This window comes from Anomalospiza imberbis, chromosome 6 (genome assembly GCF_031753505.1).
Source record: "Anomalospiza imberbis isolate Cuckoo-Finch-1a 21T00152 chromosome 6, ASM3175350v1, whole genome shotgun sequence".
NCBI lineage: Eukaryota > Metazoa > Chordata > Aves > Passeriformes > Viduidae > Anomalospiza > Anomalospiza imberbis.
Genome location: NC_089686.1, coordinates 25,557,636 through 25,584,463, shown reverse-complemented (window position 1 = coordinate 25,584,463; position 26,828 = coordinate 25,557,636). Strand labels below are relative to the sequence as shown.

The window sequence follows — 26,828 nt, the reverse complement described above, 5'->3', positions numbered from 1 at the left end:
ACTGAACAGTACACCAAATGCAGCTTTTGCACCAAAACGGCCAAACACTTACTCAGGGCTTACATTAGCTACAGCTGCATTAAGTTATGAAGAAACACAGAACTAGCAAAACAGAAGCTAAGCACTACCTAGGGAGATAATCCTAGGCCTAGAATGGCCACAGAAAAAGAAACATCAGTATGTTTAGAGTAGGTCACTGACCAATGATAATCTAAAGCTTCAATTTGGTAGCTATTCTAAATAAATCTAGGGTACATGCTGCGGCTAAGAAGGCAGCTCTCTTTTATTGCCAGACCCTCCCAGAAAAAACTGTCTTTTGATACAAGGAATGTTGTGAAAACAAGACAAAGTAAAGCTTAGGAAAACCCAGAGCAACTTTCAGCGCCTTCTTACTATGCAGCTGCACACATAATTGTGCCACCATAAGGGAAAGGAAGAGTCATGCATCATCATTCTTCCTGGCAGCAGTCTGCCTTTTCATCAACTTAAAACAAACTCAACCCACAGTCTGATTTTTAGCTTTTTCAAAAGTCTTGAGTTGTATTTCAAAATGATAAGAGGATATTAACACTACTTCCAAGAAGTATGTTATAGGGAAGTAGTATGAACATAACTGGGCAGAGAGGATTTACTTAGAATTTGTATGTACAGTGTCCCTGATTTACTGAGATTATTTCCCTATGGCCCTCAAGTCTTCTAGAGCTACAGGCAGGTATAGCTCACAAAATGCATGCTGTGTCTCAGAACCTTCTCTCAATTCTTTGGTCACTGACTTCTTCTGTGCAGCAGCCTCCGCATTTCGGGATTTGTGTTTTTCTTTCCACACAGAGCAAGTAACTTTAAACTGCAAGTCAAGTAGCAGCCTTCACTGTTGTCTGAATTCTTCCAAAAGAGCCTCTCAGTTGAGTTCAGCACCCACTGCTACATCATATTTCACCTCTATCTTTTTTGTGTGAGGCAGCTCCAAGTCCAGAAGACACATGGCTGGACTGATTCAGAAACAGATGCATCTGCATGGCATCTAGTCTGGAGGCATTCACTACTGAAAAAGAAAACCCGTAATAGAAGACTTCTAGCAAAAGGCTGCAGCAGTGGGTATCCATTGTCCCCACACCTCTTCCCTACTTAGCATTTTTGCTGGAAGCAAACACTTAGACTTGGTTAACAGGTCATGTTGCAAAGTTTGTCAGTGCTGTGCGCCACACTCCACTGACCAAGCAATTGCCATTTTGTTGCTTCTAAAACTTCACTACCTACAGTAAGTGCAAAGGCACAGAGACAGAGACTGCCAGCATCAGGCAAAGTATTTTGCCAAGAACCTAGAAGCAGGGGGCTTTTGACCTGATGTAATTAATTGACTGCCTATGTGAAAAACATGGCTTTCTTTTTTGTTTCTACTAGTCCTCTTCTGGCCGTACTTCAAGAGGAATTAGGTGTCTAGAAACAGCCCAGTTTAGGCCAGTCAAAACCAGGGCTACCCAGTCCTTTAAATGGAAGCATTTGATTTGCATTTCAGACATATTCCTCTAGCACTGCTCTTCCCACATGAGAAATGAAACATCCTTTCATTCAACAGGTTACACTATTTGTTAATGTTTCGAGATTTATCATTCTTAGTCAAAATGACATTTTATTATTGTAAAGCTTTAAAGCTTCAAAACTGTCTGGTGAATGTTGTGCTCCATGATGAAGTAGGTGAAAAGGGTCAGCAAAAAAAATTCATCTTCAAAAGCAGAACTACAATTCAAAGCTTCTACTACAGCTTCATGGGCTCTTCGTTACTAAATTTACTAGGACAAGGTAAGGCACAGACAGACTATTCTAAGAAATTAGTGTTAAACACAAGCTGTGGCAACAAACTAAAGCTAAAAATCTTCAAGCACTTCCAGGTACTGAGGACACAGGAAATACATATCAAGTTGAAAGCTACAGAATTTAAGCATCTTCCCCTTGCATTCCACAGTTTTTAGCTGTCAAAATTAAAGAGAATATTATTCCAACATTGTGACTTGCATAGTTAAAAGAAGTGATTCTTTAATAGAAGACAGAGACATTGTCAAAGCATTCCACTTCAAGGCACGTGGAGACTTCAGCAAGAGTCAGTTACAAGAGATGATGAAGAGTCAAAGATTGAAACAGGACAGAAGCATTCCCTTACTAAAGCACAATATGGCAAATCAATCAAAACTGTTCAAATAAGATTGTTAGGACTATTTAGAGTACGGACTGTTCATCTGAAAAAAGAGTCATGTGTTCCATACATTACTGATTGCTTTACCAGCAATACATAAATATCTCATTAAGCTGAACTTACACCTACAAAGATCTTTAAAAAAAAAAAAGTCCCCCAAACAACCCGTTTTACTGCACACAGGTTTTACAAGCAATGGGTTTAGCAGAATGAAGAATGACACTATCAACACTACTAAAAAGAAACTAAAGCAGCAATACACCTCTTAACAAGTCCTTTCAACAGATATATTCTGAGTTAATTCACAGCTTCCTATCACATTTGAAGAGAAATGCTAAAGAACTGATTTTTAAAAGACAGCTGCCTCCAGATATAAGACTGTTCCAATAAGAGACTGTTGTAGTCATCCGTGAAATCAAAAACATTGTGAAATTTAAGGACAGTACAGGCCTCCTAAAGTTCTTTTCCCACAGAAATTTATTTTCCTGAAAAGGCTATCTGCAACATGTCTCTTTCATTAGTGGTTTAGAATTTAAAGGCAAAAAGGTTCAAAAAGCATACTCATCATAACAGACAGGTCAGTGTGAGTTCATGGTTAATAACCTATACATCAAGTCCCAAAATCTGGCTAACAGGAGAAACCGCTTTCTATCTCATAGTGAAATGGAGAGATGAAGTTTTAGAATAGGTAAGTTTTCAAATTCTGCAGATGTAAATACCAAACAGCCAAATAAACATAAAACTGAAGGCAAAACTGTCTTCCAGGATATGAGTTTTCCAAGGGTACCTCAAGCATACCAATCTCTCAGACACACTTCACCTATACTTCATTTTCTCTTTATTAAAGAAATTTAATCTTTCTGGACAATGCTTAACTTGAAATTCACCTTCCTAAATGTGAAGTGTGTATCATACAACAACTGTAGCCATTTTGGTTAATCAAGCATTTAATGTTCTAAATCCCTTGAAATACAAGCCAAAAAAGATCACAGTTACCTTAGCATGCTTTAGTTCCAGTTCTGCTAGTTCCACCAGATTTTTTCTGAATGCTGCAACTCTTCTTGTCTTAAAGTCTATCAGTTCTATAGAAAATAAAAAAGGACTCATTAACAGTATCCCTGTTAGAGACTTCAGCTATTATAAGACATTTCTTCAGGATGAAGAGGTAAAGGGTGAGAGAAGAAAAAAAGAAAAACCTCACTTTTCATCTCAGCACATTCTGGGCTCAAAAGTACTGTGACTCAGCTGGAAGAAAGCAAACCATCACTGCAGTTCCACACTTCTAGGTAACCTTTTGTGGACACTAAGCTCTTTTGAAAAAAGACTGCCAAGTGGGTGCTTTTAACATTTATTTCTCTTATTCCATCTGCACTGTTCTTTCAAGGCTGATACTTGAAAGTCTTCAGGGAGTAAACTAAGCTAAAACTAGGAAGAACAACAGTATGCCTTCTGCATATACTGTTGTGGCTAACAGGATCACTCATTCTCCCCTGTCTCATAGGAATCATTAACCAGATTTACAGGCTCAAACAACTCTTCAATGATAAAAACAGGAGAGCATGGTGTTTAATCCTTGACCAGATCTGCCACAAATGATGACTCAGATACTACTAACTCACTGAAGTATTAACCTAAAAAAGACAGTAAGTTTCCAGAAGCAAAGTAACATGTAAATAAGGTTCCTTTTCTCTATTAATTCTGTAATTCAGTGAAATCTCATTTCAAAATTTCTCCCTTCTCTAAGGTAGTATCATATCTGTGACAGATTGGTGCCTTCAAAAAAGAAAGCATAAAACCAAAAGGGGAATTCTAACAACACTAAAATATTTGTTTGCTATTACTGCTAACAGTTATCATTTCGTATCCTAGCTTATGTATGTGGAAAAAAAACCTTAACATGTAATTTGCACCTAGACTTTGCTCTACCTATCAGAGCTATGATAAACCAAATAAAAATATAATTTGAACTTTCTAAAATAAATAAATAATAATTAAAAGATAATATTTCTGCTTAGGAAACAATACAAAAATCTATCCTTATTATTTACATTAATTCTCATTAATAACATACTAAAATGTTAATTTTCAAGTAGTAACATAGGATCAAGGACCACCCAAATACCTTGTTTTGCTGATTCAGAAATTTTTTCAAATTTCTGACAGCATATTTGCTGAGTAGTTTCAGCTTGCAGCACATCTTTATTTTTTGCTCTTGCTTTGTCCAATGCCTTATTAGCATTTTCATAATCCACTAGTGACCTAGATCTTCTGTATAGCAGATCCTATTAAAAAACAAAGGTTGTATGGAGTTTATAAGATTCTACCCAAGGATTTTATAATAGTCCAAGTAATTTTAAAAAATCAAATTAATTTTAGTCCTTGTTGCTGTATTTCAGTTCTTAGTAAATTATTTGCATTCACTTTATTTCATCCTCCAAGTCACAGGAATGTCCATACTAGATCAGATCCACAACTTAATACTGTTTGGTCTCCATCTTGTCTGACAGAAGCTAGCAACAGATGGCTTAGATCAAACTCCAAAAAGCCAAAGAAGGCAAACCATTGGAAATTTTACAGCTTCTTAGATTAGAAACAAACTACATTTAGACTATATATCTGAAATACACACAGAGCCCAAGAAGCAGTAGTAACATTTTTTGTGCTACAGTTCATGATCTTCTAACTACAGACATTTACTGTCAAATGCTTGCTCATTCTGTGATGTTATTTAATCACCTCACATCAAACAACAGTAAGAATTAAATTTTCTGTAAGCACAGAATATCATATTCAGCCCATGTGTTCTTGTACCAGCATTAGTAGATTATATGGAATACCCAATTTTAATATTTAAAAAAAAGCAGAACTGCTTGCAATTACAAACACCAAACACACTGCAAACACGAGAACAGCCCTTCCACTCTTTCTCGTTACTGCATGATTTGGCCTTGAGGAGTGGCTTACTCAGTTCCAGTCAGTCCCACATGAGCAACTACTTTGTTACTCCTTACATTCAACAGAAACAGGTTTTACAGCTAAGGAAAAAACTGCAGGCTAGAGAAGGCAGCATTTTAATTTATCTATATTGTGAGTTGATGATCCCTTATCACTTTCTCTTTTTTATTAATGTTAAAAAAAACACAACTTCACTGAACAAAAACCTATAGATTCACCTTAGCAGCTTGAGATTCCCTAAGGTAATATTTCAGAAGATCAGAAAGCTTAAGATCTTCATCAGCAGATACCCGAGCCTCTATTTTCTGGAAAAATAAAACAAAACACCACCATTAAACAAAAAAAACAGTAAGCAAAAGGATCAACTTAAAAACATCCAGACTTTGGGTATTCATTTGTATGATACAAATTAAATGTAAAATATGCAGTACACAACAGATGGTCTTTTTCAAAAACTAAAATCAGGCATTAATGACAGGATACTTAAAGATGCAAAATGAGAAGCAGTATTAGGATTTTTGTTTAAAAAAATAAATTACAGTATTAAAATATAAGGAATAAGCTACTCTATGAGCAGTAATTGACAACTGGCTTTCTATATTAAAAACTGCTTTTTTTCTCCAATAGCAATTATATTTACCATATGCAAGAAAAAATGTAGAGAAACAAACTTATATTAAGATTTGCACAAGCAGTTTTATGTTATTAGTGAAATCAAAGGAAAACAAATCGTTAAGGGACCTTTGCAGACTAATTGTGTAACTGCACATGCTAAATGGTTTAAAAAAACAATAAACTAATTTGCTTGCATTTGAAACAGATTAGAAATAGAGTCTACAAGTGCATTTTTAAACCATAATTTAAAAAAAGATAATTTCTGAAATGCAACATTTTGAGTCAAAGCAAGTAATTCTGTTAATTTTCTTTAAAACATGTGTTTATGCAGATACAATTGTCAGTTTAGGAAATTCACACATTTTTCATTTGAAAGTTTTCCTGATACATGATATACATCTTCTCTCCACCAAGCCAAACTAGTAAGGCAAAAGAGAAGATATTTGAAAAACTGGTTACAAGCATAAGCAACATTACTTTTGAGTCAAATAAGTGCAAAAACAGATCTTGGCTCCAGAAAAAAGCAGCATGACCTCAATTTTTTTTTGAATTAAGGACTCCATTTCTTCATTTCTTTTATCCATAACAAGTTCTGTGATTCCCAGTAACAAGTATGGAAGATCTCTATGCATTTTAGAGGAACAGAAGGGTATTACAGCAGACTGCCTAGAAATATTTGGTAGACTGAGGAGTCCTAGGGCTCATTTTACAAAACACAGAACTGAAATCTTAGCCTTTCTCATCCCATACTAAGCATTGCTTAAACGCTCCATTTAAAAGCACCCATATCAATCCACATATTAATGTCTTGTTGACACAGGATGTCTGTTTCATAGTACATACCCTCGTTTTGTCAAATAACTCTGACACCTTCAGAAAAAACCTGTGCAAAGGAAACATCTCATATTACAACATTGTTTTGAACAGTCTAATTACTTTCTAGAACTCACACTATAGCCTGTGTCTGGCAATAGAGATTGCAAAGGCATTGCTTACAGTTATAATTCACAGAACCCAGAGAACATTCTAGTTTCAAACTTCTAATGTGTGGCAACTGTGCAATGTAAGAAAGGCAAGGGACAAACAAAGCATAACAGATGGATACTTTTAAGTAAAGAATAATTGCTCAGCTCCTCAAGGATTCTTTATGCTTCTCTGAATTAACCCCCTAACACCAGCACCATGGGCAATGGTCTTACACTATTATCAAGTGTCCTTTACACAAATTTGAATGTACTTTTCTTCACACAGTAAACATGACATATGTCCTACTTGGAATTCAGGGATGCTGAGCAACAGTGTGGAAACATCTCCACTGCAGGAGACAATACACAGCTTCAGTCTTACAGCAGACTGAATTACAGTCAAATGATACTATTTTGACAGAAGACAGAAGTGATTTCTGACACACCCTAACAGACTACAACAAATATCAATACTGTCATCAAAGTATCTGGTATATAAGCTATCACCACATCGGAAGTATATCACTGTAATTCAGGTAAATTAGAAAGTTAACTTTCATGTCCTACCTGTTGTCACACTGACACCAACATCACACTAACTATGTGTGTATGTTGACAAGCACCGACATCTTTAAGCTAGTTACCTAAGTTTTATTGTCAGATACACCAGACTTCATCTTCAAGCAGAACACTGAAAAATTAAAGGACCAACATCTGTATGTAGAGACATCTTTCTTAAGTTCTGGGGATCTCTGTCAATTCCTTTGTTTTCCCAAAGGCACTAAGCTTGCCAGAACAGAAGAACTATTTTTCAGGATGTTGGTACACTCAAAAAAAATCCATATACTCAGACTGAGACCTGTGCTTGCTGCGTATATCAAAGCATTTGGAATATTTTTTTAAATGGTGAAGGAATTGTGGGTTTTTTTTCCTTATTTGATGAGGACTTTTCCATCTCAACTGTGCAATTTTCTACAGACTGTAGAAATTAGCTTTTTTTTTTACAGACGAATATTAAAACAAAACTGTTAAATGCAGCCTGCTAAATAAATGAAATACTAGAGAAGAAAATGTTTTAATGTGATACAGCTGTAATAAATTCTGTTTTTTTCCTAACAAGAGTTACCAATCTCAGCAGGCCACCATTATGACACAGCAAATTACCCCGTAGGTTATTAACAATATCTTACTTGCATATATCTGTGGAGTCCTGCGTTCCTAATGCATATAATGAAGAACCAATTCTATTATAGTCATCCGCCACATCTAGAAAAACAAACAAGCACTTGGTTTACTACCTCATTCCTCTTCTTTCGGAAAACTTTGAAATTCCTTTCTTCAAAAATAGGTATTTTTCTAAAAGGACATGCTTTAACACAAAAGTAGAATAAAATTGTGATAACATCGCTTAATAGGAAGGAGAACTTCACACAGTAAAAACAGCGCTTTCACCAAATTGCACAACCTGTAATTTACCTAGGAGTATTTTATGCAATTAGAACCTGCTAGGTGAATTTACTGTGCAACTTTTTTAGGTTTTATTTTGGTGGAAGATGTACAAATTTAATGGTTAAAGTCTGAATTTAAATTTTATTTTAAAACTCTTTGGAAAAAGAAAATCACAGTTTAACAGTAACAAAAAGTCTGTGTGCTTAAGAGCAGTTAATTGACTACAAATCCCAAACTACAAAAAAAACAGCACTATATACACAACACATTTTCTAGCACATCCCCATTTTTAAGAAACCCTTACATCTTCAACAAGTAGCCACTGGTTAAAGTAGCATTAGTGTTAAATCATTTTAAACAATGAAATTAGAAGCAGTATTTGTAAGAAGGCTGCATAATTTGACTAGTGAGGTATTGCCATATAATATAAAAAAACATAAAAAATAAATCTTTGCACGCAGAGCTTTTTAAAAAAGCTTAAAGTATTAACTCAATGGATGCTGAAAACTAACAGATCCAAGCAATGAACAGGAAATTACATTTGTTTGTTATTTCTGAAGTTTGTATGCCTTTAAGCAGAATTATTTTTTCTTAGTAACACAACCTTAACAGATTGAGTGGGTCAGCTTCCACATAATTCATTACTCCATACATCATCAATGCAGCTGGTTACAGTGAAAAATGGTATTAGGAAGCAATTAATCTCCCCTTCTATTCCTCCAATTTCAACATAAAAATTTATTTTCTGCTGGAAATAGCAAGTTGGTGTCTTTGCAAGACCTGCATCTCTCTGTTGATCATGTTATCCATAAACTACAGATTGCCCATTTCCAAAACAGGTTTCCCAGGTCACTGATCTACCCCTCTAGCCAGAATTTCAAAAGTGCCATTTGTCCCAATTCACAGTTTGGCAGAAGTTGTCAGTAAACATCATACATGATTTGAGCCTGGAAACCAATGAAGCTTTGTCATGAGTTTGAGCAATCCTTTCTCGTCAGATCCTCTACAGCCTCATTTCAAAGGATTTTCCCACTCCTACAACTAATGTAAACGCCTTTCTCACTCTGTAAATAAATCTTGGCACCTCATTATCATGAATGAAGTTCAGTTCTCATTTTAAGAAAGCAACCAAAACCACCAGAAACCACTTCAGGTGGGAACTGAATGCAGATACAGGGCCCTTAGCTCATTTAGCCATAACTGACTCTTTCCATCTTCTAGCATAAATACTAAAACTACAAAAGACTCAGTGTTCATGCAACAGCAAGAGAAGCATCTGAAGAACTCAGAAAATTCTTAGTTTAACATCTTATCCAATACCCATTTTAGAGATCTTATCAATGGAGATTCATAAAAGGTTTTTGTGACCTGGTTTTGTATGAACTATATTACTGTAGACAGCAAAAACAGTATCTGTAAATCAGACCCAAACTTCAAGGGACAGACAGACTATGGAAGATCAATTTTGATTTATCTAGGCAGAAAAACTTAGAATCAAGAGCAACACAGGTCAATTTCTTCTGAGCTTCTCAAAACACAGTAATCCTAAATCAACATGATAGTCGTAACCCAAAGATTTTTCATTTTCTCAAATAAATGAACTGTACTTGAAAAGACCATCTAGAGCTTTCAGAAATCAAGTTGGCTAGCACTCAACTCATGAAGAGAAATCAATAGGCAAGTGGTAAATCTTGTCTCAGTAAGAAAAGGGATCCTGCAAACCAGGCTACTCAATGTACGCCTTCCTGTCTCCACTCTAAATGGCTAAAAAATGGAAACCTACTCTAGAACCAATGGCCCAAACAGGAGTTTGTTATGAGCTAAGGTAACTGTTAGCAAGGTAATGCAATGCCCAGTTTGCCAAGAGATTGCACTCGGTGGAATCAACCACATCCTATCAAGAACAACTGCACTAGGAGTAAAATCTCATGTACTGCCGTATTACCAACCTCTACACCTAAATGATTAAGTCAGGCTTCAAAACATATTAATACTTAAAGTGTATTTCTTTTCAAGCAGACAGCATGAGCATGAAGAATAAACATATCCTCAGTGTTGCACCAGGCCGTTCCTACTCCATCCAGTCTACTGCAGCAAAGCCTAAACTTAGAAAGCCAGATTGAACTTTAGACTCTGAAGGCTACACTTGGAGAAATGAATTCACATTTCACATGCAGAAAGTAAACTAAAAATTACTTCTTCTCACTAACTACTTCTGTACACTTTAACCAGTGCTATTTTCACCCTGGAAAAAAACTCACTTTTATGTGATCTTGTCATTTTATCAGATTTGGCAGAGGCATCTTTGACTCGGTTGTGATATTCTACAAGGAATGTTCTCTCATGTTCAAAGAAGTCATCCACATCCTACAAAAAAAGGGAACAATTAAAAAAAGAGGATTTCACCCACTCTCTACAGAGCAATTGCAGAGTAAAGTTGCACATTTCACTGTTGCTGTGACAGGAAATGCATCTGGTTTTATTCTCTAAAACACCATTTATATGAACTAATTTCTTCTCCACTTATATCATGATCTTAAGTTTTATTAAGAATTTAGTAAGGATTAAAAATTTGCAACACATATCCTAAAGGTCTATATAACTAAACATGAAGGAATAACAAAGGGTCACAAAAGGAGACAGAAAAATAGAATACATGTAATCTCCTTAGGAAAAGGGGAGAAGGGATGAAAGTCACCCAGTAGCACAGAGGCTGTGGTCTCAGACAAGATGATTTGAACTCCTAGCTCAGAACACTGATCTTAATGAAAGACTTCTTTCAATTTGATAAACAAAGGTAAATGTTAATATTGTCTGTATTATCATTTGAGATAACTGGTTTATACTTATTTTTAAAAACCCTCTAAAATAACATCGATGCTCAGTACTATGGAATAGCCTACAACATGGGCTTTGAACAAAATTCTTATGAAACTCGAAGTTATTTAGACTTTATATTTTTCTCCAAGTCATAATTAATCCATGGTTATATCCACTTTCCAGCAGTTTCAAAAAAAAAAAAAAACCTAGAAACTTTTAACTCTTAAAAATTGCTACCAAACAGAAAGTTACCACTAGAAAGAAAAGAGATTAAAAATTATCCTCTGCAGAATTTCTGCTTGCTATAAAAGTGATCTTGTAGCTTTTGGAAAAGTAAGACTTAAATTGAATTTTCATTACTTTTTTTTCCCTCAGTTACATTCTTACATCTACTGAGAAAAATCATATAACCTCTACTGCTGCTCCTTGAAAGAGTATACAGATTCTACAGGACTGGGAAAATTCACTCCATTAGAAACTTCTGAACAGAAGCCGTTGTCAGACCTAGTTCTCCTTTCCACTACATAAAATGGCAGGCCTGAACAAAAAAAAAAAAAAAACCCAACCAGATTATCAATTATCTATGTATAAAAAAAAGGTGCTTAATTTCATAGAGTACTGAAAGGCCACAAGAAAGCTCTCAGTTATTTTGAGTTATTTTGCATCCAGGCCATAACTTCTCACCCATGGTCTGCCACTAATTCTTAAGTTAGATATCACTATAAATATCCCATTTTTGTACGTATGTAAAATTCTGCTTCATTAAAAAAGGACAAATGTTAATACATTTTAAGTATTGCTATGTGAAGCAGTAATCACCTTTACTCCTGAAACAATGACACCATCTGCTGATTTAACCATATTTTTGAAGAAGTCTTCAAGTTTCTCTTTCTTGTTTTTCCCACGAACACTCAACTGAAAAACAAATTAATTTATCAAGTTAATTCATTTTCTGGAGGCAATAAAAGCTTTAAAAAAAATTAAATAGAACTACATACCCCTACCTGCTATACCTAGAACAGTTTTCCTGTTCTCTGTTTATTCTTATACTCTGCACTAATGGGGACAGGGCACCTTGCATACAGAATGAAGACTACCTCATTTACTAGATTGTTTAGCACCTAAAATACCATTCTAGGAGAAAAAAAAAAAAAAGGAAAAAAAAGAGATCAGAACCATTCTAGCACCTGCAGATAGTACCAAATGTACAGAGTGTACATTTCAGTTACCAATAACACAGTATTTATCATGCACAGTATAGCTGAGTTGATGTAATGATAGTTGAGTTAATACAACCATGTTTCACTCTTTGGTGAATGGCAGATCTTTGACATCCAGAGGATTATGCTAGTTTAAGCCTCCTCACACTCTTCCTGTCCATCTAACTTCTCCCAGTTTATGTAAATTGAATGCCCGAACTGGTAAGCATTTCTACATCAAGCAATAGAGGAACCTCTGTAACACATTTTGAATTAAGTCTGCATAAAGTTGAGCCAGTCTTTGTAATAATTTCTTCCACTCAATGTTGATTCCTGCAATTTTAAAAAGTAACTGAAACTCTTTGCAGAATAGGAGCAAGCACTGTCTCCAACACCAAAGAGTTATGAGTCCAAAATACTCTCCATTATCTCAATTCAGTATGTTACATGTGGACAGCCACACTAGTCCAATACTCAGAAAAAAATTAACAATATTTTCACTCAAATCATTAACATTATCAGAATATTTCATCAGAAATTCTCTCTAGTTTTGTTAGCAACAGAATTTACACCACAGTTCCAAATCCTAAAAAATTAGTGTTCCATTTTGTTGCATCATTTTTTCCCTGCAGCAAATAAAAATAATTCAAAGAGTAGAAAAGTATATTGTCAAATGGAATCACCACCAAAAGCTCATCTTTTTAATCCAAAATATACTGGATTTCCAGTAACATTTTTGATGCTGAGGTTAAAGCATATAGAGTATTTGGTTTCCCAGCTGGCAGAAAATGAACTCCTACAGACTAAATGAATTTCTAACTTTTACAATACAAATATGTCTGGCATGAAGGAATTGATGTAATTTGCTCCAGGAGGTAATTCCCTCTTAATCAGTTTTCCATCCTACCATAAAAGCACATCGTGATTTCTCTTGCCAGCAATTCAGTTTTCAATACTCACATCCTGATTATATTCCAAGAATACATGGAAATTTAAGTCCTTTCTCAAAATAGGATGTGCTGCCACGCGACACAAAAACACTTCATGCATTGCAACTGTCTTCTTGAATATTGCCAAATATTCACTAAAAACAAGAAATAAGACAGACATAAGAATTTCATATGAAGCAATTAAGTTTGAGATAAACCTAGTGAGCAGCTTTAAGAGATCCTCAGTAAGGGTACAAAATTACAAGCCGATATATTGAAGTTTATCACTCCAATGTTTGATATAAACATAAATAAATACTGTGATGTTAATACTAGGGAGAAATTTGAAGCCCAAACACATTACAGAGAGACTTTTAACAAAGAGTCAACAAATACACTCTAATTTTTATGGTTAGCTAACAGACACTGGTTTGCTGAAAGCGTAACCTCATTTCATTGTCCTTTCCCCAGCACCCCAAAAATCAAGAAACTAAGGTACAGGCTACAGTCCCTCAGCACTATGTATTGATGTGCAAATTCCTTCCTCCCCATCTCCATCCCCTTGCCCATTTGCACCCTCCTTACTTATTTATATGTTTATGTAGTTTTGTTAGCGGTTTAGACAGTCTTTTATTTCATGTTATAGCACCTAGCCTTTTTGAGCCAAAGCTTACATTGATGTCTCACTCCATAGTCGTTCTAAAAGTGAAATTAAGAGCTGCATTTGGTAGGTACAACAAAAAAACACATTTAACCATGACAATCACATAGTTGCCCTGTTCAGCCAACTCATCTTCAAAGCAATTACTCACTTGCAATTTAATTAAGAGGAAGGCACTCTTATCAATAAAAGTTTGCTAGAATTCATTGTGCGTTGCAAATTCAATGAGTAAGATGCAACTCATCTAAAAATGAGGAAAGGGCTCTTTTTCCCATTCTGAGGTCAAACAGTGAAATCGTAATCAGTGTTTTTCCTTCCACTATGTGCAAGGAGGTTAAGATTTACATACCAGCAAACCAGCAGGGCCAGTGTTGGGAGATGTTTGATCTCAGTGAGAGTAGTAGTCATTCAGTGAAGACAAAAAAGGAGGATGCAGAGGATGGAGGTGGCAGTAGAAGAAACCCAAAGTTTTCTGTGTTATCCAACCCCTAACCAGACCACAAGAGAATCATGATCAGGGCCGCTGGAAAACCAGATTCTTTAAAATCTATAGTGTTCTGCTAATTTCCAGTTTTCTGCATATGAAGTGTATATCTACTCTGCTATAAATTATGTTGTACATCTCACTAATACAGAGCTTTTTAAGACATTTGCTCACAGCAGCTGAAGTTCGGAGAGAAAGCAGCAGTTGTAAGAGTTCTATGTACTTTTCTTGCCAATTCAGAGCTCTTGATAGAAGCAGTCTAGAAGCAGCGTAAATATACACTTGAAAACTGAAACCAATGACAGGAAAAAGATCAAAAAAGTGAATGCATGATAAAGAAAATGGACGAAGCAAGGAGAAACTTCACTGTGTAACTAAATATGGAACAAGAAGCTTCAGAGGAGTTATTTAAATATAAATTAAATTCATAGTAAGGAAAAATAGTATTTTCAGGAAGTATACTCTCCTTGTGCAAAAATTAAAAAAAAAAGTGACAAAAAAGGAATTTTCTAGTAATCTTTATATTTCTTGGGGAAGAGAAGGTTGGCATCTATGTTTACAGTACCAACCACATGCACAACTCCCTATTCCCAATCACTGCATGTATTACCCTAAAGTCTAATTATACTTATCAAATGTGGAACACCAGAACTAAAAAAGATAGAGGTTACCTCCTCCCTTTGCAGATGTTCTGTGAAGAACAGGATCTAAGTACTTTCTTTCTTATGAAAGAATGCTCAAGAACAAGCTGATTTATTTAATGTTTTAGAATACCTTCCATGAAATTATTTCTATAATTTTCCTAATGGCACTGATCATGATCACTAAGATTAACCTTGGTTATATAACAACTGGATTCTCAAGTCTGTGTTTCACAGAGAAACATTACAGTAAGATCAGAAACGTGGGACAGCGAACAGCATTAAAAGTTTTGGAATATAAATGAATTAATAAAGTAGTAATCAAGTTGACATACGCTTCCAGTTCTTGTTTCATCTTGGTGAATTCTTCTTTAGTCATTGATCCTTCCCCTTCTCCAAGTTTCTGCAGTTTCTCCCTGGAGGCATCAAAGTCAGGCCTGGGTGGTGCTGGTGGAATCTGGAATTGAATCCAATTTTTTTTAAGTTCTCATTTTCTCAGTCAAACAACACCCATTCACAGTACAGGAACTGTAGACTGCCTGCAGCTTTTTAATACATGTTTCTCTCTTTCATCAATCATTACAGCATTTCTGGATAAAGTATCTCATTCATGAGTTATTTGTGCTGCATTACTACACCAATTTCAGTCAAGTGTCCTTGAAGATTACTAAAGTATTAACTAATGGCTTCAGTTTAATTACAACAGAATCCAAATAATACTTCATTTCCCATGACAATGACTTAAAACTTGAAAAAAATATTCTTAATTAGTTTTGGTTTAGCTTATTTGGTAAGAAATATTTCTTATTTAAAGAAAGAAAAAAGAGAATTCCACACCATCCATTTCTAACTCCCCAAAACTTTAAACCAAGAAAACCGTTCCTTATTGTTTGCAGGCACTAGCTCTTTCTTGCAACACTGCTGACATTAAAGACATATGTGTTGAAGTAACAAAGCCCTCAGTCAACAAGGGTCTAGGTTAATTTTGTAACACAATATATTAACACTGAAAGAGAGAACACCAGAGTCAAACTAAACCTGAACTAGTGCCAAGAAAGGAACACAGAACTAAATATGTTTAAATTTTAGTTTACTGATATTGGCCCATTACATTAACACATTAAAAAAAAGAAAATAAAAATCCAGCATCTAGATAGCCAACCATCTGAAACAAGTTATTACCACACTGAAGGTCGAGTCACTTCAAATAGCTTTTCTGACGAGGAAAAGACTAGCTCAAGAATGGTATGACCATCACTGATTATACTCATAATAATTTACCCACTAATCAATTAGAAATATCTGTTTACCCTCTGAATCAGCAAACACCCCCCAAACACAAAACAAATACCTAACTTTCATACCAAGATGACAAATATTCCTATTTGCAATTAACGTATGAAAAGCAGCAACATTTTTAATATGCAGTATCATTTGGTGCCTGTTTTGAGACCTCTGCTCCTGGAATGCCTGAAATTAACTTCAAACTGTGCGTTATTATATATTGACGTTCCCTGTAGTTCTACATGGTATATAAATTGGTTTTTCCTTCCTCTTATTTATGGAAAATTATCTGATCTTTATAATGAGAACTCAAAAAGTCTACCATTCCAGCTAAAACAAAGGCAACATGAAACTAAGTTAAACATTAGCTTGCAGAAACAATACCACCAAGTTATACAGTTCAACCCTCTCCCACACTTTTAACACAGCGGCATAAAAATACACTTGGAGATAAATTAAACTACTTACTTCTTAGGAGTAAAGGGCAAGAAAGCATGACAGCTACTGTAGCTTTCTTCCAAGCTTGCTTCAACCGTTAATTTTGAGTAATTGCATAGATTGAAGTATTAGAGAAGCTTATCTGATTTAATAAGGAATGAACACCTGCTGTTTTCACTGCATTTAAAAGCAGTCTCAAGTAGTTTTGATCCAGCCCACAGAAAATGGTACGTATAAACCAAAAAGAATACCAGTACTTACAATATAGCCAGCATAGTCCTCATTCTCAACAAAAGAATCATGAAGCCAAATAAACTCTTCGTGTTGCCGGACAACAGAAAATTCGTTTTGTTTGAAATTTGGTAAGGAACTCTAGAAGGGTAAAAGGAGGTAGAATTATGGGGGGGAAGGAGGTAGGGAGGAAGAAAAACTCAACAAAAAATCAAGATTTTTCACTACTACATGAGAAAAAGCCTTGAGGGAACAACAAAAGTCTCCAAAAGTTCATACCACAGTAATTACCTTCATCTTAATTAGTGCAGTACCCAATTGGCATGGGTTGCCATAAGAGGTTGTGGAGTGTCTGCTTTCATTGACATGTCTAATATCTTTATCAATTTAATCCTGGAGTTCTGTTTAGTATCTTTATCAATGATCTGGATGAGGGAACCAAGTGCCCCTTAGTCAGTTTGTAGATGACACCAAGTTGGGTGGAGGTGTTGATCTGCCAGAAGGCAGGAAGGATCTGCAGAGGGATCTGGACCAGCTGGATCCATGGGCTGAGGCCAATTGTAGGAGGTTCAACAAGGTGAGGAGCCAGGTCTGCACTTGGGTCACAACCCCAGACAGTGCAACAGGCTGGGGGCAGAGCAGCTGGAAAGCTGCCCAGTGGAAAAGAACCTGGTCAACAGTAGCTGGACATGATCCAGTCTGTGCCCAGGTGGCCAAGAAGGCCAGTCGCATCCTGACTTTTATAAGAAATAATGTGGCCAGCAGGACCAAGGAAATGACTGTTCCTCTGTACTGGACACTGGTGAGGCCACACCTCGAGTCCTGTGTTCAGTTCTGGGCCCCTCATGACAGAAAAGATACTGAGGTGCTGTAGCGTGTCCAGAGAAGGGCAACAGAGTTGGTGGCAGCTCTGGAGCACAAATCTGATGAGGAGTGGCTGAGGGAGCTGGAGCTGTTTTAGCTGGAGGAAAATCAGGAGTTGACCTTATCACTCTCTACAAGTATCTGATACGAGGCAGGCGCGAGTTGGTCTCCTCGCTCAAGTAATAGGTGAGAGGACAAGAGGAAATGGCCTCAAGTTGCACCAGGGGAGGTTTAGATTGGATATTAAAAAAATTTCTTCACCAAAATGGCTGTCAAGTTTTAGAAGGGGCTGCCCAGGGAAATGATTGAGCAACCATCCTGGAGGTATTTAAAACACATGTAGATGTGGCACTTAGGGACAGGGTTTAATGGTGGACTCAACAGCGTTGGAGTAATGGTTGGACTCAGTCTTAGAGGTCTTTTCCAACCTAAGTGATTCAATGATTCTATAATCTAAACCCAAATGGACAAATCCATGCACTCTAATTTAATGGTGAGAGTGAGGGAGGAGATAGGATTAATGATGTCCAGATATTTTATTCAACTTCAATTATTCTGTTACTCTGCAATCAATAAACATTCGAATCTAAAAAAGCCACAAGCAACAGTAATTTTAAATGATCCCTGAATATAATACAATTACAAAATATGCTTTTAGAATCTGAAACTATAACAAGATCTAATCAAATTTAAAAAAACTATACTGAAATATATTCATGTACATTAAAGATTCTACCTGCAAACAGGCTAATTAATAGGCATGGGAATGGCATAATAACACATCAATACAGAAAAAAAAGAACATAACTTTCTTCTAAACACTTTTTAAACTCTTAGTTATCTTTTTCTTATTCACTGCAGCTACACCAGTCTCGTAAACATGAGATAATTCTACTTTCTCATTTCCTCTAGATTGTGTTACACTTTGTTTCAACAAACAGTTTAAGCAAACTCTCTTTTGTATATAATTAAGAACTGTTGCATGTACAAACCCAGGTTTTACCTTTGTATGGACTGTGAATTTCACTTTATCCCTCTCACTGAGTGCATCAGAGATATCCACTTGCAGAGCAGCATCAGTCTGGAGATCTACATTTATTGCTCTAAGCTGAAGAAAAATATATTTAGCTTTAGTTTTTTTAAAAAAGGTAAACTATTTCCAGTATTCTTCCTTTGAAATGAACCCTGATCCTGCAATGCTGAAGAGGATCACAAAACCCCTCAACATTAAAAGATTATTTCCAGCAGAAAAAGACATTCCAGTAGTACTCCTTATGAATGACCATACAAATAATAATCTCCTTTAACAGTATGCCCTGTTAGTGCACTATTTTTGTTTCTGTAGATTGTTAACTTGCTAGTAATTGAGATGCTCAAGACAAAGTACATTTACAGATAGCAACAAGTTTGGTAGGTTTTTCTCTTTATTGTCCCCATTCCTCTGAACTGACAAGCTGCTTTAACTATACTTGTGAAGTAAATATACTTGTAAAGATAATTATAAAGATATTAAAAATTGGAAAGGTACTTTTAAGGGGAAAAGTGGTTCTATATTTCAAAGAAGCAAGAGCAGTTATTTACCTGATTTACTCATACTGTCTTACACTATTCTGTTCAACATATCTCATCATATAATGAAAAAGCTTAAAAGAATATCCTGAACTTCACAGAGCTAAGTCTTCTTGGAAATATTTTTTTTCTGAAAAACCCCAAAGCAAAACACTCAAACCCAAGACTTTGATGTCTTCAAAATGAGCATGAGGAATGGCAAAAGTGCAAGGACACTTTTTTTGCAAGTACACGTGTTTTTTTCTACAAGACATGAAACCTGAACTCCTTCACAAAATAATTACAGTCACATTGCAAAAAAGAGACAATGATCAAATACAGCAAAACTGAAATATTATCTGAGCACCACAATATTTGGCAGTAACTGGACCAAAGGCTTCAGTACTTGGTGCAACCTCATCTAGAGCCCAAGTGGAAATTCAAGTCCCCTCACTCTTGCACCCTTGTTGTTCTAGAGGAATTCGTCCCATGACAATTTCATCATCATGACCAACAGACATTTGGAATGTTTTTACAAGCACTAATGCTAACCCTGAAATCTTTTCCAATCACATTGTCAAAAACTATTTCAACATCATGCTCACAAGGCATATGCTTTACTGAGACATAATGTTTTCTCTGATGCTGCATTTTTTCTACAAATATCCCATTCTACAGTATAAAAAATGCTTTACCATACATAGATTTGGACTTTTTCTCCATACATTTTTTTCAGGATTGCATTTTTAAGTCAATACTTAAGTACAAAAATGCTGTAAGTATTCTCAACACATAGTACAGAGGTTACACATGAGCAGATTTTGAAGGTAACACTGTGAGGCACTGGAAAAGCTCCAGGACAGAAGCATCAACTGCCACATCTTGTTTTTAATATAAAGTTACCTTTATATTAAATCACAGTGGTCAGATCCCACTCTAGTCTTGCTGTTAACCTTGATGCATGCAGAACTCTTGCCTATGTAGCAGCAACCAGACTCACGGATCTTCGAATTAGTGTATTAAAGTAAACCAGCACCATGCAGTCCAGCATATTCTGCTAAGGCTAGCAAAATGTAACTGTTCAAAAGTTCTTACACATAGCTTTTTCTTACAGTGAAGTTGGAAATCATTAAAATGACTGCACAGTAACATATTCACACAGTGATCGGGCATCGCCTTTTGTTTTGTTTTCCCAAGGTTTAGAGGGTCACTGCCTCACACAAAGGCATATTATCATGCAATGGTTTCTTGCAGATCACTTCTTAGAGGCAGAATCTCCCAGCTCCTACTGAGTTTCCAAAGTGCTTACCATCTAATTTAGCAAAGAAAAATATAATGACATACCAATGTCTCCCTTATGTCATGACACCACATTTTTCAGCGTGTAAAAAGCTTTTTGTGGTTACACTGTCTGGGGTACTGTTTGTTTTTCTCTGGTCCCCCCAGAACACATTAACAGACTGAGTAATCTCAGCAAATAATCTGGATTATCTAAATGGTATTTTTGTAATCTTTCACAGTCACAAATATTTCTACCAAAATACTTTCACACCTCCTTTTTTTTCAAAGTGGTACTATACAAAATTCTAGAATTCAGTATAACAGCTGATCAAGTTTGCCATTAGAGCATATCCAGTGCAGCGCAGCCTGATCATATGCACTATTCACAACTTCAGATACAAAAGTCCTATCTGTGCTGAGAGAATTAAGAACTAAATATGACAACTTCACCCATTACATACAGCTGTAAAGGTCTATTTGTTTGATTTATACTGAGTTAAGTTTGTAACAGTTTTGAAGAGTTTAATCATATGTTAAGTTATGCCATGTAGCCTGACTGCCAACAGGGAATGTTTTCATCTGCAATGGTAATGAAGCATTTATGAAAGGTGTCAAAGACAATCAGAAAGTTGAAGGGCTTTAAATGTATACATGTGACACAACGAATCACATTGCATTACTGGAAATTGAATTCACAAACAACATCACCACACCACAAACTTAAACAAACTCTGCATCACTACTTCCAAAATAAAACTGCCACCAATGGATGGTTTTCTAGTGACAAAGGAAGCAGAAAATGAAAAAATAAAAGAAGTCTAATACAGACTTCTGATACAGAAAGTACCTTAAAGTACAGAAAAAATAGAGATAGGGTAGTCTTTTAATCTCGCCCCCCTCCAAGTCTAATACATACAATACTGCATCATAATTTATGCTTACATATGGTATCTACATCCATGCTGAACAACTTGCAAAACAAAACCTGATTTAATTACTTTACTGTTTCCTATGCTATACCGAGAAAGTCCCTATTCTATTCAAAGGATCTAGAAAACACCAGAAGCCAAAACCCAGGCCAAGTGATGTTACAGTACTAACTGAGAGCACAATGCAAGGAGAGGATTTAACATCTAAATTCTTGCTTAAGGATCAATTATACTTCAAATGATAATGGAAGGAATCTGGTACAGACAAGGGAAACAACCAAGTGTTACATTCCTAGGTAATGTCATCCATTAACACCACTTTCCTGCTCTAAACTCTTTCAAAAATGTTAGAGTAAAAGGTCCCTTTCTTCAGTTGATTCTTTACAGGCAGTCAAATACACAAAACAATGGGACAAAGAATACCTTTGCAACAAAAGCTTTCGAAGTGTTTTCACAGCATTAAGTTTCCAGCAGACCTGTTTTAAAGGATAGCTCATTTCCATTGAATGAGTGTCACCTAAAGAGTATATAGATATAAAATACACAAGGCAGTACTAATGGAGCAATACTACACCACTTTACAAAGCATGTATTGTTTACGTTAGAGAGAGCACAAAAATCCCAACAGCGCCCAAGTTACACCACGCAAAATCAATCCTATCCCATTTCCTAAATGAAATTCAGAAAAGCAATTCCCACAAGTTCATTTTATGCAGACCGTTTATAATAAGTTCCTTCTAAAGACCACCCACTGCTACTTCCTCAAAGATGGTTCTCAGTGCTCTGTTTTACAGTTCTCCAGAAAAGGCTTCATATGGTGTAACACCATTGTTTGAGAATTACTCTTGTGTGTGGCATCAGCATAAATTCCAGCCCTGTTTCATCCCACCACCCCAAGATTAAACTTAACACAGCTGTAGCCAAACATGTTCTGCAGCAGTACAGTTGTCACAGCAATACCTGAATTCAACAGAGGCAAGAGTATTGATTTTCAAAACTAAAAGCTCAATTACTCCAACGAGAAGTTGCCATCCATGCTTTCAAATAAAGGCTTGACCTACTAATTATTTAATTGCAGAGAAAGGCAACAAATCAGAACTAGGGAATCACTTTATGAAAAGATGCTTATTTTTTACTACTCTTACTTAGAAAAAAGTATTACAGTTTTGAAGATTAAAGCACAGCAAATCCGTCCATGAACAGACTGCCATATTGCTTTTGATTAACTTCCTGTATCACAAACAAAATCATGCAGATAACAACCTGTGTTTTAACCCCAGGCATTCAGACAGAAGAGAAAAAAAATTAAACCACCACAGTGATCAGTGATTGAAAATAAGAAACCCTAAAAAAATCAGGGAAATGAGAAGGCCACTGTTCTAGTTTAATTCTTCAATACTGGATGAAGACGCAGGAGAGAAAAAAAAAAAAAAGACTGCATTTAGCCAACTGAGATGGTAAGTCGTACAACAGTACAAACAAGACTGCTAAGAGATTTCTTACGGTTTTCAAATTACCTTGTGAACTCTTAACGACCTGTAGCCTTAGAGGGAAAACTAATAACCAGCCAAACAAACAAGTTTCACAGGAGGTCAGATCCACATTGTTATGTTCTACCCGCGCCTTCAGATAAAGGCAACTTAAAGATGCGCATCAAAGGCTGTTCCTAAGTACCAGGGACAATCTATGTAAAATACCTATGTAAATAAAACTCCACAACTAGTAAGCTCTTCAGTCCTTGTTCTGAGACACTCAAAGGGCAACAACTACAACCTCCTCTCTCTTTTATCCGGTATTCTTAGTGAAGTAGCTGTATAGCTAAAGATAGAAGCTTTACAGTGGCCAGAATTGGCCTGAAACGATATCAGACCACCTTTTTAAATTTCTGGCCATAAACTGGAACTTAAAATGCAATTAATTTAACATCTGACTATGGTGTGCATGATAAAATATTATACCAACACAGTCTTTCTCAGATTTTTGTATTTTTAGTAATATACTGTATACGGTCACTTCAATAACCACCAACAGCCAAGGGAACCTAAGCAACCCTGAAGCTGCTCTCCTACCTTGCTCACAGTTGGTCTCTTTCAAGGTACTAAGTGACAGGGATAATCAGTCTGACTAAATTATACTAGGTTAGCTGATTTGTTGCTAAAGTGAGGCAGGCAGGTTAAATAAAGATGGATACAGCGGTCAGAAGAGAAACTAAGGCCAGAAACAGAAAGGCAGAGAAAAAGGTTTTCTCAGTAAGAAACGTAATTATGGCATCCTGTCCCAACAACAGAACTTCTCTTCAATAAAGAGTTTATTATGCAGCATGTGTCTGCAATGTAAATGTCCCACTGTTATCTATGGGAGAGCCCCTGGGCCTGAAGGGAGAAGGGAGGCCAGGACCGCATCACCCAGGCCCTAGATCGCGGCTGGCGATGGAACCTGGCGCTCCACAGGGCTGGTCAGCCTGGGCAGGACCGGCCCCGCCGGGCGTGTGCAGCGGGAGAGCGGGGGCCGCAGGGAGAGGACAGCCATCTCCGGCCACGACCCCCTCCCCAGCTATTCCCACGACAGCACGAAAGAACTGTCCTTCCAAAACTTGGCTGACAGAACAAGGAGGAGCACACGCACACAGACGCCGGTATCAGCGGGAGGCTGTGCCAGGAGCAGATCCCGGCGGGCGGGCGGACGGACGGACAGACACAGCCCGGACGCTCGCTGCCCAGCATCCCGCCTCCGTCCGACACCCACGCGGCGGGCTCGGGCCAGCAGCGCCTGGAGGCCCCCGAAGAGGGGCTGGCCCCGTTTCCCCCCAGCCCAGCCCCAAACGCCGGGTCCCGACGCCTCCCCGCGGCACTTACACCTCGGTCCTCCTCCGAGAGGAAATCTGGGCCGTCGTCCGAGCCTTCCTGCTTGGGGGCGAGGCGGCGGCGCAGGCAGGGGGGACGGAGGGGCACGGCCGGCGGCAGGGAGGGTGAGGGGAGACAAAGCGCACAGGTTAGCGAGTGCCCGGCCGCGCCGCCCGCCCTGCCCCGCCCCGGCCCGGCTCCGCGGCCGCCCCGGACCCACCATCATGGCTGCTCGCGGCGCTCTGCGCCCGCCGGAGCCGCGGCCGGGCGGGGCTGCGGCGCGCGGGGCGGGGCGGGGCGGGGCGGCGGCGGCGAGCGGCGCCTCTCGCGAGGGAGCGGCCGCTGAGGGGAGGGGAGGGGAAGGGAAAGGAAGGGAAGGGGAGGGAAGAGAGGAGAGGCGAGGCGAGGAGAGGAGTGGAGTGGAGAGGCGAGGGCGCCGGGCGGCGCTTCGGTGGCGGCTGCCCCGAGGGAGGGGAGTGGGGCTGGCCCTAGCCAGGGCGGTGGTTGCTCGTGTCGCAGCCGCGCGGTGCTGCCGGGCGCTGCTAGGGCTGGCGAGTACCGGGACGCGGGTGTTGAGGGCGCTGGGCGCGCCCCGTGCGCGGGGAGCGGCTTTGCTCGGTGGAACGCGGCAGAGCAGCGCGCCGGGCCTCCGGAGGTGTGCGCAGCGGGCAGCGCCGAGCCCCGCAGCTGCGTGCGCAGGCCGGGGCCTCCGCGCTTCCCTGCACTGCGCTGCTGCCCGGCGTTCGTGCGGGAGACGGGCTTCGCACGTTTGTGCAAGCCTGGGTGTGAAACTGTGCGATGACAGCGCGAGAAATTAAGAGGCTTATAATATGGCTTTGATTTTTGGGCAGTTACGTGATTTAAGAGTGACAACTGCCTCTTTCACACTAAGGAGTGGAGCCTTTAGATGCCGCTTTGTCTAATGCAGTGGAAAAGGTCAGCATCCGCACAATAAAGCAGATGTAAGCGTGGAGGGAGTTTACACCTGAGACTGCATTTTTGTGTGAATCAGAGCTAGAACGGCCAAGAAACAGCCTCAAGTAGGGTTTCATGATCAGCACACTCCGATCTCGGTGTGGCCGAGGGCTGCGGGCAGGTGTGGACATCAGCGCTCCCGTGGGCCTGCACCCCCACAGAGGAGGGCGCCAGCCCACTGCAAATTAAGACTGCAACAAATTCGTGCTTTCCATCCTAGCTGGCTCCCTAGCCAAGTCCATAGTTAGTTACAAGTACGAGTGGGATAGAAGCACCATCTATTTAGGTGGAATTAAGCCCATCAGGAAACGGCACCATGAGAAATGGTGTTCGGGTAGCCTCAAGATAAGTGAAGATAATGCTTTCTGAACTCCACACTGCTTAGAAGGCTGATTTAGGTTTCAGAAAAGGAAATCTCTTGAAAATTGTTCTTAGTATGGAGAAAGATATTTGAGTATGCATTTTGTAAATATTTTTAGAAGCTGTTCTTTAAACAATTTTCAAGTATGCAGCCTGTTTCTGTATTGATACAGACATGTGCAACATCATCCAAAATACTGACTTACTTCTGAGGTTGAGAGAAATAAAAATATTTTATGAAGTACGGAGAAATTATGAAAGACCTCTGGTTTAACACCAGCTTTGTCATTCTGAAGGGGTAAAGACAAAGTCACACAGGAAACTGATTTCTGGGGGTTCACCTGCATTAGTATCCTGTCCTGTGCACATTCTGGTTTCAGTATCGTATACCATTCCACTCAGCAAACATCTGTTTTTATGGAAAAAAATTAAATTTGGTCACAGATTGAGTTTGCTTTCTTAATATTTATTATTTACTGTGGATACATTTTATTAGAACCAAAGAATCCAGGTCAAAAAGTTGAGGAAGTGCTTCACAAGGAATAATGACACGATTTTTTTCTTACGGGGGGGAGCTAAGTAGATCAGCTGACTAGTATGAATCTAGCAGGATGACCATCTCAGTTGCATCCACAAAAATATAAGGTTCTATAGCTTTCCAGCGTGGCTCTGGGAGCATGGTCTGGTCATGTTTTGGTTGGCACAGAGGCTCATAAGGGACCTGGTCTAGTGAAAAGTGTCCCTACCCACAGATGATCTTTAAGATTGATCTTTAAGGTGATCTTTAAGGTCCCTTCTTGCCCAGCCCATTCTATGATTCTGTGATTCTATGGTATTCCAAAACAGCAGCAGTGCTTCGGTTCTAAAAGTTGATACCAAAAGTATTAACCTTTCATCCTGTCCTTATCAACGTATCCCAGGTCCATGTCTTGCCCTACTTTGCTCCCCATGCTGCTCCCCACTGGCGGAGCAAGGCATGCTGCCTGCTTCAGCAGCAGGGACAGATGGTATATGCCATGGGGACACCCTGGCTAGGAGGTGGGAGAAGTGCATTACCTCTTCTCACTGCTCTTCTGTTAAGACTCGACTTAATAAACCTGCTCTGCAGCTCCAGCAGCAGTTTTCTTTGACTGAGCTGAGCTCACCCTACCTAAGGTTTCCGTCTT

At 38.3% G+C, this 26,828-nt stretch overlaps 1 protein-coding gene across 2 annotated transcripts in view; it reads right to left on the bottom strand.

Moving 5' to 3' along the window:
- Nucleotides 1-24,649, bottom strand: part of SNX6 (sorting nexin 6) — a 28,398-nt gene extending 3,749 nt beyond the window's left edge. Inside the window, exons 1-13 of one of the 2 annotated variants that reach the window (XM_068192935.1) lie at nt 24,548-24,649; nt 24,340-24,387; nt 18,730-18,834; nt 16,893-17,003; nt 15,245-15,366; nt 13,155-13,278; nt 11,815-11,910; nt 10,437-10,542; nt 7,917-7,992; nt 6,605-6,644; nt 5,365-5,451; nt 4,314-4,473; nt 3,188-3,273 (exon numbers count right to left, since the gene is read on the bottom strand). In XM_068192935.1, coding sequence (XP_068049036.1) covers nt 3,188-3,273; nt 4,314-4,473; nt 5,365-5,451; nt 6,605-6,644; nt 7,917-7,992; nt 10,437-10,542; nt 11,815-11,910; nt 13,155-13,278; nt 15,245-15,366; nt 16,893-17,003; nt 18,730-18,834; nt 24,340-24,387; nt 24,548-24,553 — 1,167 coding nt within the window. In that variant the 5' untranslated portion in view covers nt 24,554-24,649. Of the gene's footprint in view, nt 1-3,187; nt 3,274-4,313; nt 4,474-5,364; nt 5,452-6,604; nt 6,645-7,916; nt 7,993-10,436; nt 10,543-11,814; nt 11,911-13,154; nt 13,279-15,244; nt 15,367-16,892; nt 17,004-18,729; nt 18,835-24,339; nt 24,391-24,547 lie in introns of both variants that reach the window. The other variant, XM_068192934.1, reaches the window with a different exon arrangement.
- Between the last annotated feature and the right edge of the window lie 2,179 nt (nt 24,650-26,828).